General features: G+C 42.2%; 1 protein-coding gene across 1 annotated transcript in view; it reads right to left on the reverse strand.

The window, feature by feature from the left end:
• Nucleotides 1–22,409, reverse strand: part of Znf609 (zinc finger protein 609) — a 137,161-nt gene that overhangs the window by 24,104 nt on the left and 90,648 nt on the right. The window contains exon 3 of the mRNA XM_021206584.2: nucleotides 18,282–18,507. Within this exon, the coding sequence (XP_021062243.1) occupies nucleotides 18,282–18,507 (226 nt within the window). The remainder of the gene's footprint in view (nucleotides 1–18,281; nucleotides 18,508–22,409) is intronic.

Raw genomic sequence — 22,409 nt, forward strand, 5'->3', positions numbered from 1 at the left:
GAGGCCAGCCTGGTCTACAGAATGAGTTCCAGGACAGCCAGGACTATAAACCAAACCAAACCAAACCAACCAACCAAACAACAACAAAAAGATTCAGATCCCAGTATAATACAACTGAAGTTATGAGAGGGGTTCTCCAGATCCGGTGATACACAAAGTACGTATGTGGAGTTCCAGACAGGACACTATTACTTGTACCTAAGCATCTTCTGTTACCTCACATTTAATCTTAATAACCCCATAGTACTAGTATTCCCACTTTACAGGTGGGAAAATAGAAGCTCAGAGCAATCTTACATAACAAGTTATTGAGGCCAGCCTGGTCTATATAAGACCCTGTCTCAAACAAAACAAAATGAGACCCAACTTAAAATGTAGCCTAATCAATCAGATCAGATCTAAAGCAGTATGCTTTAAACTACTGCAGCTGCCTCACAAGGTAGAAACATACTTTCTCAGCTCTCAAGTGTTGATTATTTCCTGTTGTAAAACACTACACATTCTATGGACTACAGTTGTGGACTTGTGTGAAAGACATCAATACCCATGGGCTTATTTTTGGCTGAGAAGCAGTTACTGATTTTATGTTGGACTGTTCGCTACCAGAAAAGAAAACAGCAGTAACAAGGCTGCACACAGGTGGCAAAGGCACAGGCAATAAAGAAGAAATATTCACGTAAGAGAAAGCAATATAGGACAGAAAGAGGAAAAGAAAAGTAGGGAACAGAAACTCTGAAGGTCAGAGCCACAAAGTTATCCCTATAAAACACGTTGTGTGTCTCCTTTGTCCATGGGGTGCCTGTTGGTGACAAAAGAACAAAATGCAGGGCAAGCAAAGGATGGAGCTCAGCGGGGAAGACGCTTTCTTAGCAGGCATGCAGACTTGGGTTTGACATTCAACATCAGGTCATCTTTATCCTAGTCCAGGAGGTCAGCCTCCGTTACATAATGGCAACCTGGCTACCTGAGACCCTATCTTTAAAAAAAAAAAATGTTATATATGCAAAAAATAATGTAATAACCAAGTCAATCATGAGAAATCCTTAACATGAAATGCCGTGCAGTTACTTAAAATGTTATCAGAGGTCATTTAACCTTTAGAGAATGTTCACGATGTATTCCTCTAAGTAAACAAAGACCTCAAAACATAGAGGAAAGGATTCTCAATCTGTTAAAAAACACAACAAAACTGAGTTCGAGGTCAGCCTGGTCTACAAAGTAAGTTCCAGGATAGCCAGGGCTACACAGAGAAACCCTGTCTTGAAAAACCAAAAATGTATGTGTATGGAGTCTCTGGGTGACTGTACTTATTTAGTTTGTTCTAGACAGGTCTCATTTTGTAGCATGGGATGATTTTGAACTCATGGCAGTCTTCCTGCCTCAGGCTTATGAAGGATAGGAGAACAGGTGAGAGCCACCACATCTGGCTTTTATTTACTTATTTTTAAATACCACTACTCCTCACAAAGCAAAACAAAATAAGTCAAAACTTTTCACACGAAAACAAAAAAGGTGGGACTGACGAGGTGGCTCAATGGGTAAGAGCACTGACTGCTCTTCCGAAGGTCCTGAGTTCAAATCCCAGAAACCACATGGTGGCTCACAACCACCCGCAATGAGATCTGACACCCTCTTCTGGTGTGTCTGAAGACAGCTTCAGTGTATTTATGTATAATAATAAATAAATCTTTAAAAAAAAAAAATAAGAAAGGTGCCAGGCAGTGGTGGCGCATGCCTTTAATCCCAGCACTTGGGAGGCAGAGAGGCAGGTGGATTTCTGAGTTCGAGGCCAGCCTGATCTACAGAGTGAGTTCCAGGACAGCCAGGGCTATACAGAGAAACCCTGTCTCGAAAAACCATACATACATACATACAAACATACATACATACAAACAAACATAAGGTACCCTAGAAAGTTCTATTTGTTTAGCGGGCCAGAGAAAACAGTAAGCTGTGCTAGTATCAGTGACTGGAGAGATGGCAGCGCCAATGCCTGTTGCTCACACACACACACACACACACACACACACACACACACACACACGCACACACACACACCACACACAGGTGTCAGTTGTCATGTAGTGCACTTTTGTCTCTTGAGGTTATAAATGCTGTCAGTTTTGATTTCTTAATAAAATACACTTTCCTTGCTTTTACTTCTTATAATAGAGATCCGTCTAGTCACAACACGATCAAAATCCCAGTTATGATGTCTGTGGTTCCAATTTCTTGATGTTTTCTTTTTACTTTTTCATGCATATGGACGATTTACTTTCGTCTGTTGTACCACATGTGCACATGTGTGCTTGGTATCCTTGGCAGCCAGGAGAGGGAGTCAGGTTCCTAGGATCTAGAGGTCTAGCTGGTTGTGAACTGTCTAGGGTAGTGAACCCAGGTCAACTGGAGGAGCTGCCTCCTCTCCAGCCTCTCTAGTTTCTTTCTAAAGAAGAATGGCTGCATATCTGTTTGCCAGTGTCAAGAGATGAGATGAGATGAGGAGAAGACAGCCTAACAAAAACCTTTCCTCCCAGTCAATACCAGTGACAAGTTTTCTGGTTCTCTTGAGACATAAGACAGGAAGAGGAAGAGATAACCCACAGTTCCTTGGTTCCCAGATCTATAGCCTATTCTTGGCTTGGAGCCAGGAATACTGTGGGTTAGGACTCAGGAGTTGGCTATGAGACGAGACTCTAGGTACCACTACTGCAAAAGCCCCAATAGGGAAATAGAGGAGGGGCTGGTGAGATGGCTCAGTGGGTAAGAGCACCCGACTGCTCTTCCAAAGGGGCAGAGTTCAAATCCCAGCAACCACATGGTGGCTCACAACCATCCTTACAACCATCCTTAACAAGATCCGACTCCCTCTTCTGGAGTGTCTGAAGACAGCTACAGTGTACTTACATATAATAAATAAATCTTTAAATAAACTGTCTTTGACTCCAGACATATATGCAACCAATGTACCAAAGCACAAAAAAATTAAAAAAAAAAAAAAAAAAAAAGAAATAGAGGAACTGCTTTATTTTCCATAACCATCTCTGGTATGTTTTTTTGTTTGTTTGTTTGTTTTCAGTTTTTCGAGACAGGGTTTCTCTGTGTAGCCCTGGCTGTCCTGGAACTCACTCTGTAGACAAGGCTGGCCTCGAACTCAGAAATCCACCTGCCTCTGCCTCCCAAGTGCTGGGATTAAAGGCGTGCGCCACCACCGCCCGGCAGTATGTTTTAATTTAACATTCAACTTTGATATGTTATTAGAGAATGTACAAATTTCTGACCTCATTCATGCTCTCCCTCCCCATTCCTTCCCTTTTGTGATAGGGCCTTATTCTGTAAGTACTCTGTACAGGCTGTAGCTTGAACTCACTTTGTTCTGGCTGGCTTAGAGCTTTTTGACAATCTTCCTGCCTCAACATCTTCAATGCTGATATTAGAGGGGTGAGCCATTATGACTAGTTTGTATAGACGTCTGAGCATCGTTTCCCAGAACAAAAAGTTCAAAGAAAAGATGTAAAGAAAGGGTAAATACAGCCTTAAAGTCACAAGAGGGAGTAGCCTTCAGAAACAACAAGAGTTTTGCACAAAACAAAAGTAACCAACACACATCATTTTGAAACCACTGGCACACTTATCTGGAACTATACTTTTTTTTTTTTTTTTTTAAAGCAGGTACCCACAGAGTTATAATACAGCAACCACCAGAAACTGCCATGATTCAGGGAAAACTCTAGTTTTTGTTTTGTTTTGTTTTGTTTTTGGGGGGGGAGGGGGGTTCGAGATAGGGTTTCTCTGTATAGCCCTGGCTGTCCTGGAACTCACTTTGTAGACCAGGCTTGCCTTGAAATCCGCCTGCCTCTGCCTCCCAAGTGCTGGGATTAAAGGCATGCGCCACCACCGCCCGGCCTTTTTTTTTTTAAAAAAAACAAAACAAAACAAAAACTCTAGTTTTAAATTTGTCTACTGCAATGAAATTATTAGAGATAATGTTATCATGCTATAAGTTCTTTATGTGTAAACACAGCAAGATTTATTGACTTTTTCTTTGCAAGTTCATGTGTGTGTACACGTGTGGATGGAAGCTAGAGGACAATCTTGTTGCTCCTCAGGAGTCATCCACCTTGTTTTTTCTTTCCTTCCTTCTTTTTTTATTTTTATTTTTCAAGATAGGGTTTCTCTGTGTAGCCTTGGCTGTCCTTTTAGTCACAGGGATTTGCCTGCTTCTGCCTCCCAGTGCTGGGACCAAAAGCATGTGCCACCACCACCACCCTACCTCACCAAGCTTACTTTTCATGAATTCATGGGATAGAACTTGGGTTCTCACACCTGCATGATGGTAAAGAAGGCCCCAAAATATCAAGCGGCTATTACTATCTTCACTCACACATTCCAGGCTGAAGAAGTTTAGAAGCAGGAAAAGGGCTGTTATGGGAAGGTCAGAGCACAGCAGCCTAGATGTAACCTTTCCCCGCTGTGGGATGGCTCTCCCCGCCGTGGGACGGATGGGTCTCCCCGCCATGGGACGGACGGGTCTCCCCACCGTGGTTAGCCTCTGGAAAAGCTGGAGATCTGAGAGGCTTCTTCCTTTCATCTCTTAAGTTTTTACACTGGGAAATCTGGCAGAAGTGCATCACGGATCAGGTCACACACCCTTCCTCACACTGCATGTCCTCTCTCTTCTCTTGCTGAAGCATAAATATACTGTAGCCATGGCTGGAGGCCATCCTATCAGCTGGAATCTTTCTCGGAAAATCCCTAGAGTAAGAAAGGTCAGAGCTCAGTACAACTGTGTTGAGGAAATTGTTGCCTGGGGTGACAGGGACTCACACTGTCCACAGCTTTACTACTTGATGACCTAGCAGGAGGGCTCAAGGTGACAGCATGGCTAGGCCTGGCCTACACAGGTCCCTTCGCTTTCTTCTTTCAGCCAAAGCCCGAGAAGAACTGCAAACTTCGGAAACCTATTTCTCTTTCTGTAACCTCTGTGTGGCAGTTTCAGGGCTTGTTAAGAGAGCAGCATTCAGTAGAAGCAGCAAAGAGAAAGACAAAGAGATAGGCAGTCAACTGACTGGGGTCTACGGGCAGATGATCCACCCTAGGGCCTTGGGAAGGACCATGCCAAGTTTCCATGGTAGGAAGAGGAACTGTTTCTAGATATCCTTCCTTTCTCCAAACTGTGACAACACTTACAGCTTCTGTTATGGACTAGATTGTGCTTCCTCCCAAATATATATTCTAATCCAAGGTACCTCAAAATAGCATCTTTGTTGTTTTAAGACAGCTCATACAGCCCTCGTTGGCTCTGAATCCACTATTTAGCTGAGGTGGACTTTAAACATCTACACATCCTGCTTCCAACGGCCAGTGCTAGAATTTCAGCAGGATAGCACCACTGGCTATTATTTGTAGCCTTATAAAAAGGAGATTCTGGACACAGACACAGAAGCAAGATGGCATTCGAATAAGTGATTCCCCTAAAGGCCAAGGAACACCATGGATGGCCAGTAAAACCAGAAACAAGGAGTGCTTCTACGAACAACTGGGAGAGAGAGGAGGCCCTAAAAATATTTTCAGAGTTCTAACCCTAGAATGGAGAGCATAGCTCATTGTTCTAAGCCAGCCAGTTTTTACTAGTTCCTTTCAGGAGTACTAGGGAGCTAATATAGCCTCATGGGCAAATCAAGTGTCAATGAGATCAGTCACATTTTGTCTTAATTCAGCCTCATTAAATTGTGGTTGCTAAATGGAAGTCTAGGTCACAGCAGGTGGAGAATAGTGGTGCCGGCACTTCCACTGTGGAAGGTATCTGCATAGTAAACATACTCATCACCTTACCCTGCAGGTCCGGAATACTAGGGTGGCAGGGAGAGCTTGGAATCTAACACACTTTAATCAAGCTGCCCAAATGCTACCAGTGACTTGCTCTAATCCTCGGCCCAGCTCAGTTACTAACACTAGCATAGGCAGAAGGATAAAACTTTGAATCTTCTCCAGACTAATCTGCAGAGCCAATGTAATCCCAATCAAAGTTCACAGCAGGCTTTTTTCATTAAAAAGTCACAAGCTGATCCTGACATTTATGTGGAAATGCATACTGCTGAGAACAGCCAAGGTGATCTTAGGACAGAAAACCCAGCTAGAGAGAGGACTTACACTACTAGGTGTCCTGACTTACAAAGGGGTAGTTAAGCCCTGAGTTTTCATGGGAGAATGAATAAGACAATGAATGCAAAGCAGATAGCCCACCAGAAAGGCTGATGTGCCTCCTCTGTGCAGCGTGGGAAATGGTGATGTTTTCTATGAGGTGCTGAACCAATTATGGACCCACAAGATTAAAGAACAACCTTGACTCTCAATTCAAACCTTAATTAAAAAATCAGTTACAAAAACCAAGGTTCTAAGTGGAAATTTAGGAGATTATCTAAGACTATGCAAAACTGTTAAACATGATTCTACTAATAACAACAGAAAAAATAAAGACAAACCAGGTTTAATAAAAATGAAGCTTATATGCATGAAAAGATTAACATTACAAAAAAGGCAAGACACAGAAGATTTCTATGACACACTGATGTGTTTCCATGACCAGAATACACAAACTATAACTCAATAAAGATATACAACCTAACCCAACAACTGACAAAAGACTTAAGAGAAACATCACAGAAAATTTACATAGGTCAGTAAATACAAGACAAGATGCTAGATTTTACCATTCTTCAGGGAGGTACAAACTAACAACAACTCAGTGAGAAGCCAGTGTCCACCAACCACAAGGACTCAGATAGCAAGCGTTAAAGGGACAAACAAAGACGCGTGCTGGCTAGGATGCAGACCACTGCCCCTCTAGCATGCTACAGCACTGTGGAGGCAGAGGGGGCACAGTTTAAGACGAGCATGGTCAACAGAGCGAGTTCCAGGACAGCCAGGGCAACACTGAGAAACCCTGTCTGGAATACCCCCTTCTGCCCCCCAAATATAAACTAAATTACTATTTTGGAAACCTGGAAATATATATACATACATACATACATACATACATACATACATACATACATATCTGACCCAGTATAGCTAGGGATATGCACATATATGTCCTTAAAGACATGTCCAAGAATTTTCATAGCAACTTAAAAAAAATAGATTCAAACCAAAAATAAATAAAAATGCTCATAAACAACAGAATGAGTTTATTCACATAGTGGAACACTCAAATAAAGAAAAGAGTTAATTATAGGTCAGGTGTGGTAGAGCATACCTTTAAACCCAGACCCCAATAGATAGAAGCAGGAATCTGTGAATTTTGGGCCAGCCAGGGCTACATGTTGAGACCCTGTCTTAAAAGTTAATTAACTATATACAACATGGCTGAATCTCACTGGCATAATGCTGAGCAACTCAGCATCACAAAGTGCATACTATAACGATTTATGCATGCAAGCTTCAACTGGGTAACCCTAACCCATGACAGTCAGACCGGTGGGAGGGAACCAGGAGGCGCTCTGATACTGCTTTTCTTCATCTTAGGTCCCAGGAACACAGGGTATATTCATCTTGCAAGTTCAATGATCTGTAGGAATGTGGTTCATGTACATACTTATCACTGTTCAATGAGACCTACTGATAAAGACCCAAATAGCTGGGTTTATGACTCCTGTGCACCAGTGAGGAGTGTAACGGAGCAGGCAGTGGCAGACCTGCTGAGACCCAGGCCAGCAGTAAGGCAGCCCAGCATCTGATGTGACAGCACATGGTGCGGAGAGGGAAGGCTGCTTCTTTTTCTTTAATCCATTCTTTATCCATGCTGATACTGATTCAAGAGATTATAAAATATAATTCTAAGGAGAGAGCTAACCACTGGAAAACAGAGGGAAACTTGGTAAATCATAAAATGCACTGTTTCACGTACTTTAATGTTAAAGGACCTGTGAATTCCTGAGAGGTGTGGGTGTCTGGCCAAGCTAGTCCCCCAGTTACTTTAGGGTTAAACAGTGTGTTTGATTATGAGCTCACTAGGAGTAGAAAATTATTCCACAGTCTTTTAGGCTTTTTAAGAATATCCAAAAACAGGGGCTGGAGAGATGGCTCAGTGGTTAAGAGAACTGACTGCTCTTCCAAAGGTCCTGAGTTCAAATCCCAGCAACCACATGGTGGCTCACAACCATCTGTAATGAGATCTGACGCTCTCTTCTGGTGTGTCTGAAGACAGCTACAGTGTACTTAACATATAACAAATAAATAAATTAATTAAAAAAAAGAAAAAAGAAAGAAAGAAAGCTGGGCAGTGGTGACATATGCCTTTAAAAAACAAAAACAAACAAACAAAAGACTATCCAAAAACAAACAAAACAAAAAACCCACCAAAAACAAAACAAAACAACCCCCAAAACCAAAACCAAAAAAACCCCAGAAGAACTGGATGGGGATGGGGTGGGAGTCTACTCAAGTCTTACTATCAGCATTTGTCTTGTAGCTTGTTGCTATGGAGAAGGCCATGAAGGCACAACAGAAAAGAACAAAGGACCTGGCAGGAGTAAGAACCGGGGCAGGGGATTAAACGAAAATTCCTTAAGCAATTAGCAAGACCTAAAAATGACACACTTTCCATGTTTTCCTAATCCAGCCCCCCATGAAAGTACATGGGCCTGGTTTCTCACTATAATTGAACTCAGAAACAGAGAGGCCTGAATGGCCCTAACAAAGCCTAAGCCTTGGCAGACATATCATAAGGCCATTTAGCAATGCTGTCTCATGCCAGGAGGAATAAGCTACCTACCCACTTGATCCTGGGGAAATTATCTCCAGCTGCCTAAATTATAAAGTTGATGCCCTGTGATTTCTTTGTTCCGTAAAGCCTAAGGGAGAAGGGATAATGAGGAATCAGAAGGGGAGGAGAACGACCTCTAGTTTCAGATGGGAAAAGGGGAAGGGAGAGGAGATGAGAGGGAAAGCAGGAAGCCAGGAGAGGAGGGGAGGGGAGAGAGGGTCGAGTCAAAAATCACCCCCCTCCCCCATTAAGAAACAGTAACATGTAGCCTCAATGTGGGAGCAAAGCTCTGCCTGAACTGGTTTAAAACTGCTGCCTGATGCCCGCTGCCCACTGCCCTGGGAGCAAGGGCTGGTTGCCAAGATTGTTGATAGCTTCTGCTCACCATTGCCACAGCAGCTTTATAAGAGGTGCAGGCCCAAGACTTGTTCTTAGCAGTGTGAGCACTAAGACCAAAGAATGACATCTAGATCTCATCACACACACACAAAAAAAACCCGATGAGGACTATGTTGTCTTCTGTCTCACGCAAATGATCACAGAGCATAAATACTGAGCTCTAGAAGGAGCACACAGATGGTGTAGTTCAACCACTGCTCTTTAGGAAGGGGAAAGCAGATCAAACTAGCTAAATGAGCTTATCACAGAGCAAGAGAACACTGAAGCTCTGAAGTGAAGCCAGGGCTAGGCTAGTGCTCAGCTCCACGTCATTATCAGAACTGCTATTATGGTCCAGGCTTCACTTATCTGAACACTTAAGCTTTAGCCACTAAATGACAGGTAAAGAATGACATTGGTACAAAATGGGCCCGTGTTCCACATGATCTGAGGGTAATTTATTTTATGTATATGAGTACACTGTAGCTGTTCTAATGGTTGTGAGCCACCATGTCGTTGCCGGGACCTTTGGAACTCAGGACCTTTGGAAGACCAGTCAGTGCTCTTAACCTCTGAGCCATCTCATCCCATGAGGGGAATTTTCAAAACAACTTTACCTATTTGCAAGCTACAGCCCGAACACATACAAGGTCTCCCTGTACTCTGCCGGCATGTGTCTGTGGCATGGGGGTGAGAAGAGGAGGGTTAAACTAAAGGAATATGTCTCTTTCCCTTGAAGATAAGTACTCTATTTTGTAATTTGTAAAATAAAACTCAAAAGAGCCTATGAATCAGTTAGGGCTTCAGGATTAACTATCTGATAGTGGGCGATAACACAATCCACTTGGATATAGAAACACATCATGCCCTGAAGGGAAAAGCTGTTCAATGGGAAGAATGTGCTGTCTTTTTTTTTTTGGTATGGGAAGGGTGGGAGAAAGGTATTAATTTGCCTAATGTTTCCTTTGTGTGGCTGCTGGTGCCATGCAGTGGTCTGTTGCTATGAAGATTTGTGGAACCAGACAATGGCTACTAGGCTTTCATGAGTCAGGCTAAGTAGTTAGGAAAGCTTGGCGACTCCAGACCACCTTTCTCCAGGTGAGTGCTGCCAATAGCAAGACTGAGGAGAAAGGCAATTCATGTAAGAAAAGCCAGTAGCTAAGTACAAACATTGAAAATTCAGCATTTCACAGTTTATACACAAATGCTCCTACAGCAGAATCACAAAGGTTTAACTACCATTTTAAAAGAGTCACGGAGGCTCTGTAAAAAGGGCTCAAAGCAGGTCCGTAAGGGTGAGCACTAAGAAGCACTGGTCAGTTTCTTAGGAATTACACAAGCAAGCTAACCTTCATAGTAAACTGCTGCCTAGTGGAAAAAAGGCCAACTCATAAATAAAAGAGCAAGGCTCAATAGTCTGAAACAGGGCCAGAAGTTTGCCTAACAGAAGCTGTAGAACAGAAGTCACCCTCCGGTCTGTACAGATGTCAGCTTCTTACTAGCCCTCACTGCTTCCCTAACAAAAGCATTGTGCATTCTTTAGCAAAAAAAACAAATAAAATAAATAAATAAATAAATATAATCTGATTTATTTTTACTGTGGGAGGATGTGGGAGGGTGTGTGCAAGCTACCCAGTGTGTGTGGAGGTCAGAGGATGATGCTCAGGGATTGGGTCTCATCTTGCACTGTGGTTCTGGGACCTGAGCTCAGGTTGTCAGGCTTGATTGTGCTGAGCCATCTTGCCAACCTAATTGATGCTGTTTTGTTTTCAAGAACACATATTTTCACATATGTGATATCTCTCTCTCTCTCTCTCCCTCTCCCCCCCTCTCTCACACACACACCCTCGAAAATTGTAAGCTATTAGCAATATTCAAATGTTAAAATTAACTTTTATTTAGCAGCTTAAGCTGGCCTTGTATTTGCAGTTCTTTCCTCCTTGGCCTCCCCAGTGCTGGACCACAGCATATGAACATGCCTGGGTTTCATGAGAAAATTTTAATACATTTTTATTCACTTTAAAAGAATTCATTCTCTCCCCCCCCCCTTCAGACACAACAGAAGAGGGCGTCAGATCCCATTACAGATGGTTGTGAGCCACCATGTGGTTCTAGGAGTTGAACTCAGGCAGTCAGTCTCTTAACTGCTGAGCCATCTTTCCCCCCCCGCCCAGTTTTTGTTGTTGTTGTTGTTGTTGTTGTTGTTGTTGTTCTTCTTCTTCTTCTTCTTCTTCTTCTTTTTTTTTTTTTTTTGGTTTTTCAAGACAGGGTTTCTCTGTGTAGCCCTGGCTGGCCTCGAACTCAGAAATCCATCTGCCTCTACCTCCCGAGTGCTGGGATTAAAGGCGTGCGCCACCACACCCGGCCAGTTTTGTTTTTAATATCAGAATTTTTAAATACAAATGTCAAAGGAACACAGAACATAAATCATCCACAAGCAGAAATGTTCTGAGAGGCAGCTGAGAAGGCAGTCGAGCCAGGGAGGGGCTGCCTACTCAACACCCTTCCTTCCTTTTCTGCCTCAGGTTTCTCCATCCTCACGTCTGATAGTCCTGACAGACATGGCCATAATGGGGGCTGGAGATACGGTTCAAATGTTAAGAGCACTTGTTGCTCTTGCAGAGAACTCAGGTTCTAGGTCCCAGTACCACATGGAACTTATAATTTCCCACAACAGAGGATCCAACACCCTCTTCTGACTTCCAATATGCATATGGTCCACATACATACACGCAAGCAAAAAACTTATTTTCACAAAATAGCAGCAGATCAGCTCTAGAATTACCAAACTGGTTCTTCAGACAGAAGCGACCAGTGGATTGACACATCGATACCAATCTGGGTAAATATAATGAACTGCTCTTGAGCTCCTTCTGAAGGTATAGCTAACAGCTGGAAGACAAAAAATTTAAAAATGTGTGATATGGACGAACATCAAGGCTAGGAATTGACTACCTTTTCCAAGGAGAGCCTGCTGTGGTCTGAGGATGAAATGTCACCCACTGGCTCATGCATCACAACACTTAGTTCCTAGCTGGTGGTATTGTTTTGGAAGGTTGGGGAATTTTCAGGAGATCTGGCCTTGCTTCAGAATGGGTGATCATTGGCTTTTCAAAGCGTGACCATCCTACTTTCTGTCCACTCTCTGCCTCTTGATACAGATACAAGGTGACCAACTGCTTCATGTTCTTGCCACCACAGCCTCCAGGCCAGGACTGTATTCCTTTTTAAAATGTAAATCTCCCACCCCCACAAATAAAAAATCCCTGTCTCCCTTAGGGTTGCTTCTTCTTATCTGGTTACAGCTATGAGAAAGTAACCAACTCAGGGTCAAGGGTCTCAACAGTAATGGCAGACACCCCTTTTACCACAATACCAATTCCTGTGTAAAGCATGTATGGCAGAGACCAACACCTCTGGTTTAGTATTGATGTCTAAAAGGACAAACTATAGCACCTTCTGGAATTCTTATCTAAAGTCAGCCTTGCTGTCTTGGAAGTACCACAGGTACAAAGCAATCATTCTAGATAGCCAGGCATGGTGATACATGCCCAGCCCAATACCTGGGAGGCAGAGGCGGAGGATTAATAAGAGTGCCACACCAGAGCCAGGCACAATGATGTATGTATGCCTGTAATCCCCACACTTGGGATGTAGAGGCAAGAGGACTGAGAAGTTCAAGGTCATTCTAGACTATGAGAAACTACTTCAAAACCAACCAATCAACAGACCAATCTACCTAATCTACTTAATTACACGGTAAGAATCTCTCTCAACACTCTAGGTAATATTTAGATCTTTTCTTTCTTTCCTTTGTACAAAGTCAAGCGCAGAAGAAAGCCTAGAGGCCTACAAGTATTTTTAAAGTATCTGTAGTTCTTATGATTAACAGGAAGACTGACTCAAGAATCTAGATCTTGGGCTGGAGAGATGGCTCAGTGGTTAAGAGCACTGACTCCTTTCAGAGGTCCTGAGTTCAATTCCCAGCAAACACATAGTGGCTCACAACCATCTGTAATGGGATCTGATGCCTTCTTGTGGTGTGTCTGAAGATAGCTACAGTGTACTTATTATAATAAATAAATCTTAAAAAAAAAAATCTAGATCTTGAGGACACATTATTTCTTTTTTTTTTTTTTTAATTTATTTATTTATTATATGTAAGTACACTGTAGCTGTCTTCAGACACTCCAGAAGAGGGAGTCAGATCTTGTTATGGGTGGTTATGAGCCACCATGTGGTTGCTGGGATTTGAACTACGAACCTTTGGAAGAGCAGTCGGGTGCTCTTACCCACTGAGCCATCTCACCAGCCCGACACATTATTTCTTGAAGAGACATGTACCAAGTATTAATTCACATAAGAGATTCTCCCAGGTAGTCAGTAAGCAAAGTACAATGTATCACTCTAGAATAATTCTTTTCCCCTCAGAATGAAAGGAAGGAATGAAGAAAAGCAGGAAAGCATTCTCTTAGCCTTAAACACAGGACAAAAATAGGAAAAATCTGGTACTAAAATATTAAAAGTAAGGTCAGCAATATGGTTCTGAGGAAAAAGATATTTGCTGCCCAAACACCTGCAGACTTGAGTTTGATCCCAGAATCCACATTCAGTGGAAGGAGATAACAATCTCACAAGAAGTTGTCCTCCGACCTCATGTATGTGCTAGGACACATTTTCTCAGACCTGTACCACGCATATATATAATAGCAATTAACATAAGAGCACTTGTTTTTGCAGAGGAATTAGGTTTGATTCCCAGCATCCACATGACATGGTTGCTCACAACCTTATGAAACTCAAGTTCTAGAGGATACGATGCCCTTTTCTGACCTCTGTGGGTACCAGGCACTCAAGTGGCACGCACGCGTGCACACACACAAATCATTCTCATATGCAAAATAAATCTTAAAAAAAAAAAAGGACACTCAGCATAACAAAACAGAACAACAAATCTTACATATTTAAATAAGTAAAAAGGATATCAAACACTCTAAAATCAGTATTTGTTCTTAGAGAAGTCTGGAAAGTATTGACATAATTATAAGTTGAAGTAATATTAAAGGACTTGTTACATATATGTTAACAGAAACAGAATGACACAGATGTTATTCATTCAAACAAAAAGACTTTCTTTTTCTTTTGTTCTTTATTTTTCTTGTATGTTCTACGGTGACTTAGAACTTACTATGTATCCAAGGCTGGTCTTGAGTTGGCCATCCTATTGCCCCAGATTATTGGCAAAGACTATAATAGCAATTTTGCTTTTCTTTTTGGCCACACAATTATTTAAGATTTTTTATTTTACATATATATATATATATATATATATATATATGTGTGTGTGTGTGTGTGTGTGTGTTTGCATGTACAAACAAGCCTATGTCCGTGTATATGCTATGTACCCAGGTGCTTGCAGTGGCTAGAAGAGGGGATCAGCTCTCTTGGCATCAGAGGTTGGGTCATTTGTGAAACTTGATGCTGGTTCTAGGATCTGAATTCTGGTTCCCATGATCACTGAGCCATCTCTCTAGCCCCTTCAAACAATTACTTTTTACTTGGGAGGTGCAAACAGGAGGACCAGGTGTTCAAGCTCATCCTTGGCTACATACAAAATGAGTCTGAAACCAACCTGAACTCCAAAAGTACTTACTTCAAAAACAAAAAAGGCAGACATGGCTGTGGGTGCCTATTCTTTTAGCCCTGGGAGGCAAATGCTAAGAGCTCACTGGCCAGTCAACCTTGTAAATAGGTGAGCTTCTGGAGCAGTGAGATGCCTTACCTCAAGGCAGCAAGGCAGACGATGAAAGGGAAGAGACATGACAATGTCCTGTGTTGGCCTCTGCACGTGTAGTACATGTGCACAGCTGCACACTCATTTGTGTGCATAATAGCTCAAGTGCTGGGATTCAATGGTGAGCAGAGTCCCTGATTTCGTTGAATTTTGTAAACAGTGGAAAATATGGACAAGAGAGAAAGGATACAGTTCAGTGGTATAGGCCCTACAGTCTATCTCCAGCACTGCAAATTCAATCTCCATAGCAGTAAGAGAAAGTAGGCATCCTTAAAGAAAAAGATTTTCATTGTCATTGGAAGATAGAATGAGTTTGTTTCACTCTCTTGAAAAAACTTTCTCAGGTTCATTTTGTTTGTTTGTTCAGGTTCATTGTTTGTTTGTTTGTTTTTCGAGACAGGGTTTTTCTGTATAGCTCTGGCTGTCTTGGAACGCACTCTGTAGACCAGGCTGGCCTCGAATTCAGAAATCCGCCTCCCTCTGCCTCCCAAGTGCTGGGATTAAAGGCATGCGTCACCACTGCCCAGCACAATAAATATATCTTTAAAAAAATGTGTGTGTGTGTGTGTGTGTGTGTGTGTGTGTGTGTGTAGTGCAGTATGCCACATGTATGCAGGAGGCCAGAGAGGGTATCAGAGCCTTGGAGCTGGAGTTATAGGTAGCTAACTGATGGTGTGAACCGAACTTGGGTTCTCTAAAAGAGCATCCAGTTTTCTTAACTACTAAGAAACTACCATCTCTCCAGCCCCTCAGGTTCATATTTTGTTCTTAGAGAAAAACCAACCACCATGAAGAAAGTAGAACACACAAGTAAGAAATTACATATTTTACAATATATTGAGGCACAGATCTCTCCTGAAGATTGCATAGTGGCCCAAAGACGCTGTCCATGGGACTGGAAAGAGAGCTCAGTGGATAAGAGCACTGGCTGCTCTTATAGAGGATTTGGATTCAACTTTTAGTACCTACATAGCGTGTAAGAACCTTTTCCAAACTCTCTTCTGGCCTCTATGGGCACTGCCTATGATACATGCAGGCAAAATACCCATATACCTAAAATACATTTAAATAAAATAAATAAATACATACATACATAAATAAGATTAAGTTCCTGCTATCTACATACATTTGTCATTCTAACACAATTAGTGTGCTCAGATATTTGACCACAGGCAGGCAATATCATTTTATATTTTATTTATTATTTCAAATTTTATTTTATGTGTATGGATATTTTGCCTGTGTGTATGTCTGAACTATGAATGTACCTGGTGCGCAAGGAAGCCAAAAATGGGGATTTCCTGGGACTGGAATTTTAGATGGTTATATGCTGCCTCGGGGATGTTAGAAATCAAACTTGGATCCCCTAGAAGAGCAACCAGTGCTCTTAACTTGAGCCATTTCTCAGCCTCACATTTAAAAATTAGACATCTAATTTGTTATTTCCAGATTGCACACTGTAAATATACATCTAGACTTTTGCATCAGTTTCTATAAATTTTTTATTTGAAATACATTAGCATCTACTGCACAGAGGGCTTTCAGTAACGCCAAATGACAACAAAAATACTTATGAGAACAGCCTACTGGTAGACTGACCAGAATGAAATGTAGACTAACAAGTTAGTGCTGCTGTATCAGAGATAGTTAACTGCCTTCCTCTGGGTACCGCCACAGAGTCACAACAGGACTCGAGCCTGTGTTCTCCAACCACAGACACTTTGATGAGAAGTTCATTTTTAAAACAGAAAAAAAAAAAAAAGATTTATTTTTTTATTTATGTGAGTACACTGTCTTCAGACACACCAGAAGAGGGCATTGGATCTTATTACAGATGTTGTAAGCCACCATGTGGTTGCTGGGATTTGAACGTAGAACCTTTGGAAGAACAGTCAGTGCTCTTAACCGTTGAGCCATCTCTCTAGCCTGTCACCTACTCCCCTCCACTTTAAGACAGTCTTTTTGGCTGTTCTGGAACTCAGAGATCTATCCACCTCTGCCTTCACAGTGCTAGGATTAAAGATGTGTGCCACCTCCCATCCCCCATGATGAGAACTTGGTTTTTTATTAAAGAATCCTTTGTACTCAAACTAACTAAATGTTACCAAGGGATCTGACTTAAATGGTTAAGTGCCTTTGTACCCCCATTCTTTTCTGTTCTCCAGGGCAAATGGAACATATAAAAAGTCTGCATGAAAGCCCCAAATTTCCCTACTGACAAGGCCCATAAAGACTGGATGTACTCAGGGAGAGACACATCAAATGTGTAGGTAGTTGGACTACGAGGTGACTAGTGGGAGGAAGGAGTTGCCTGTACACGTGGAAATACTTAAAATTCACCTTGCCAACATTAAGTCAATTTAAGAGTGGTAGGTATGGTAGTATATTTCTGCAATCCCAGTAATTGAGAGGTAGAAGCAGGAGGAACCAGAATTTAAAGCCATCATTAGCTACATATTAACTTTGAGGCTACCACAGGCTACATGAGACCTTTTTTTTTTTTTTTTTTTTTTTAAAAATCAAAACCAACGCCTCCCACCCCCATATCTGCATGGCAGTTTCCTTGGCCCTGTTCTCCAAGGCCAGTGAAACCACCCAGCCAAGAGCTGCCCCCAGTAAATCTGCCTTTGTAACAAATACACAGGCTGGAGAGATGGCTCAAACAGCTGAAAGTACTCCCTGAGTTACAAGAAGATCCTTAGAGAACACACTGGTTTCTGTTAAGAGCAATGGCTGCTCTTCCAGAGGACCCTGGTTCAATTCCCTACAAGCACTTGGCAGCTCACAACTGTTTGTAACTTCAGTTCCTGTATGACCCTCACACATACATGCTGATAAATCACCAACACACATTAAAAAACAAAAAATCCTCAAGCAAACATTTTACTGGTCTCTATTTCCTTGATTCCCTCAAATGCCTTTTTATTAGTTTCTCTTAAAGTCTAATTGAAAATTCCACCTGTCATCCCTGATATAAAACATAAAGGAGGGTTTAGAGAGTACAGATATAGTTTAATCGACACAGCAAGCACTTATTAAATGACTGTGTACCAGCTAAAAAAAGGGAAATAATTAAAAAAGTTGGCACTAGAACTAAGGATGCAAATAAGGCCAACTTGCAATCTCCAGAACTACAACAAACAAACAGATCGTCTCTAGGAATGGAAAGAACACCAGAGTATGTCACTACTCTTTCCAGCCTTTGTGTGGGCATGGCCAAGAGGAGGGGGACAATGAACACTCTTACGGGTGCTTGGCAGTGTTCCCAGTTTTTGGTGGCAATATTTATACCACCAAGCCTCTAGGGACTCTTCTGCAGAGGCAACTGAGCAGGGATGGACTTACCATCTTCTGTTTCCTGCCACACGATGCCTTCAAGGTTGACGCTGGTTCCAGGCTCACAGGGGCCTAAGCACTCAGGCTCTGTGGCTAGAGCCACATCGCATGTGTTGACACCAACTGATCGGGTACGGACCATGATCTGCTCACAGGGAGATGAGATGTCATTATTGACCACTGGCACTAACAGGTGCAGTGGCAGCACCGCTGGCGTGGAGACTGGGGACTCCATCTGAAAGAGAAGAGAAAGTATAGATGAGCTATAAGAAGACCATTAGAAGACATACTGCTTTCTGTACTTAACATAGTTCCACTTGTCTTTTCCTCTCAAGTTCTACCTCATGATACCACTACAAACATATAAACATGTGGTTTAGATGACAACATCTTAGGCTAGAAGCTATCTGTCTGTCTACCTATCTATTTTTGTCTGTCTGTCTGTCTGTCTGTCTCTCTCTTTACTTAGAAGAGGGTGACCCAGGTTGGCCTCAGATTCCCTATGTAGCTAGCAGAAATGCCCTGAACCTCCTAATCTTAACAAATACTGACATTAAACATATGTTATCATGACTGGCCTTATCTTATTTGAGGAAAGTCTCACTTTGTAGCCCAGGCTGGCTTTGAATTCACACCAATCCTTCTGCTTGCATCTGCCTCACTACTCCCCACTCAAGGCCACACCTGGGTAGCCTTGGTTGGCCCGGAACTCTCTATGTAGACCAGGCTCCCTTAAAACTCACAAAGATTTACTTTGCCTCCACCTCTGAGGCAGACAGAACCTGAATTCCAGTTTGCACTACACAACCAAAACCAAAACCAAACCAAACAAAATGGCAAGCTCCCAGCTTCTGAGTTATATATTACTCCCCATTGTACTTCCTACTAGCACTTAATCTATCAGGTTAAAATCAGTGACTATAGGCTAGGGATAAAGAGAACCCAGATTCAGGAATGTCATCATTCCTAATTATCCTAAAAGCTTTAATACATCTTTAGTTAGGAGAAAGCTTACAAACTGTAGGAAGGCTGGAAGCAATTTGATGGGAATCTCTGAAACTCAAAGTGGCAGTGGATGGTCAATGAGTATAGCATCTTTGAATAGGACAGTAACATCAAATGTGTCTATAAGACACAGGAGATGATGCTATTATGCACAAGTCAATCCATACCAGTGTGAAGATACAATTGATTATGCACAAACTAAATAGTTGGACACTAGTAATCTACTTTGAAAGTCAGAACTTCACAGAACACAAATTATTCAAGTTCCAGAATAAAACACGCTTGGAAGTAACAAGGTGGATGGTGGCCATTTATTACTTTTATTTATTTATTTAAAGAATTCATTTATTTTATGTATGTGAGTATACTGTAGCTGTCTTCAGACACACCAGAAGAGGGCATCGGGTCCCATTACAGATGGTTGTGAGCCACTACGTGGTTGCTGGGAATTGAACTCAGAACCTCTGGAAGAGCAGCCAGTGCTCTTAACCGTTGAGCCATCTCTCTGGCCCAAGATTTATTTTTTTAAAAAAAGATTTAAACTTTTTATTGTATGGGTATGAGTATTATGCCTACATATATGCATATACACCATGCATGTGCTGCTAGGAAGGCACTGCAGGTATGGATGGTTATGAGCTCCTATGTGGCTGCTGGCAACCAGGCTGGAGGCCCGTGTAAGAGCGAGAGTGCGTTTGACTGGTGAGCTCTCTCTCCAGCTCCTAAGCTCCCGACCTAACCCAGGCCCTGTGCTTGCTCAGCATGAGCTTTATTACTGAGCTAAAACCCAAGCCCTCCCCTTGCTTTATTTTTAATTATGTGTGTGAGTTTTTGTGTGGTGTCCTTGGAGGGCAGAAGAGGATGTCAGGTTCTCCTGGACCTGGAGTTATAGATGGCTGTGAGCCACTCAACCTGTTCTGGAAACTCTAGCCTGCTACAAGAAAAGTCACACTCTTAACTATGAGCCACCTCTCCAGGCCCTCGTTACTGACTAAATACTAGCATATATCAAGTTGACAAATTACCGATGGTGAGTCTATAATGCCCAGATCCTAACTAAGAATCTTCCACACATACAAAGTTAATACACACATGAACTAATTTCCTCTGAACACATGACACGAATCAGCAAGCTTAGAAAATGAGTTATGGATTTGGTTCCCTTCCCCTATGAAAGACTCTTCAGCTGGCTTAAATCCGGTTCTTCTTCAAAGTGGCGAGACTGACAAGGATGCTAAATATGGCCTTTGACTACAGAGACTTTTGGAGATAGAAACACACAGCCACTATCCAAACTCCTGGTCAGCTCTGCAATGAACTCTGACCTGGGGTTAAGTTAGTGCATGGCCAACATTCTGCCTATAAACTACTTCTCTCCCTTACATGTACCTTTCTACATTTGAAAAAAGTGAGTCTCAAAGCTGTTTAGATACTGACTCCATTTTTTTTTTTTTTTAATAGCTGGCTCTGATTTCTTAGTTTAGAAAGTTACCACTACTGCAGAACAACCCACACTTTCAGAGTTCACGGAATATTCACACACTGATTCTTTGACTAATTCTGGTCCCCAAAGAGATGCCTAAAAAAAGCTATCCACATCTTTCTATTCACACCCGACCCCAACACTACCCTTTTCGTAAAATGAAACGAAGTGCAAGTTGTATGATGAGTATTCTGCTCTCCTCTCTTGAAAAATCACAAATTTGTAATTTCTTCTTGTGATGTGGTAGGTCCTTGAAAGGCCCTTTAAACTTTCCACACAAGCTAGGCAAGATGGTGCATCCCTTAAATTAATTCCAGTACTCTGGAGGTGGAGGCAGGCAGGTATCTGTGAGTTCCGAGGCAGCCAATGCTGCACAGAGAGACCCTGTCTCTATCAAACCAACCAACCATTCTCTACACAGGGTGTGGGGAGATGGCTCAGTGAGTATAGCACAAACATGAGAGAACCCGAGTTCAGATCCCCAGCACACATAGAAAAGTTGGGTGTGGTGGTGTGTGTCTTTAACTCCAGCAATGGAAACTGAAGTGGAGACGGATGGTTCATTCCTGGGGTCTTGTTGATCAGCTGTGCTTGTCAAAATGGCAACTTGTGGGTTCAGTTAGAGACCCCGTCCAAAACAAAACAGGGGAGCAATAGAGGAAGGTATCAGACACTCACATCTGGCCTTTATATACTATATACATGTGTGTGCATGCAAGCACACACACACTCCATAGGTTTGAAGGTAAACTGGAATGTTCCTACTGCTACTACTTTATAGTGCTAGAGTACAGCTTTGAGAGATGCTGCTAGAAAAGTCAGGAACAGAATATACAGACCGTCTGCACTCTAGCTACTTCTGTATCTCTGTTCTTTTTATAAGAAAGAACTAAGACTGAGCACTATCAGTATATACAGTCTTTCTTCTGGTACCAAAATAAGTCAATTCAAGGTACTCTTTCTTGGATACAAAGACTGATCTAATTTAGGACGCAGCTGGGTGTGGTGGCTCATACCTACAATCTCATTATCCAGAAGGTTGTGACTAGTAAGTACATCACTGTGAGCAAGAAGCCAGTCTGGGCTACAAAGGAGTTTGTGGTAAACTCCGTTTCAACACCTCCCGGATCCCAAAGAAAGTCAAACCAACCAATTAACAAACCTCCCAAAACAAACAGCAAAAAATCCTCCTGTGAACTTGCAGATTGCCTTGCTTGCACACGCTCTGTTAACAATCCATTCCACAACGGAGGCAGCACTATGAGGCACAGAAGTCATCAGAAAGACATCTACTCTTGCTCTCTCTGATTCCAGAAAGGCATACTAGTATGCTGTAGATAAGAGCCAGATCCCAATTCTGCACTGAGAAACACAGAAAAGATCAGATGTAAGATGGAAATGCCACTGGTGCTTTTGAGCAGTCTATCGTACTAAACTTGGCTACTGAACACCGCAACAAAAATGTAAGTGGAAATGCTATACCCCGGGATTCTGTTATTCAATACAGGGTTTCTCTGTGCATCACTAGCTGCCCTGGAACTCTCTCTGTAGACCAGGTTGGCCGGAAACTCAGAGATTCCCCTGCCTCTGCCTCCAGAGTGCTGGGATTAAAGATAAGTGCCACTATAATTGGCTAATAATTAACAGTT

This window comes from Mus pahari, chromosome 10, assembly GCF_900095145.1.
Source record: "Mus pahari chromosome 10, PAHARI_EIJ_v1.1, whole genome shotgun sequence".
NCBI lineage: Eukaryota > Metazoa > Chordata > Mammalia > Rodentia > Muridae > Mus > Mus pahari.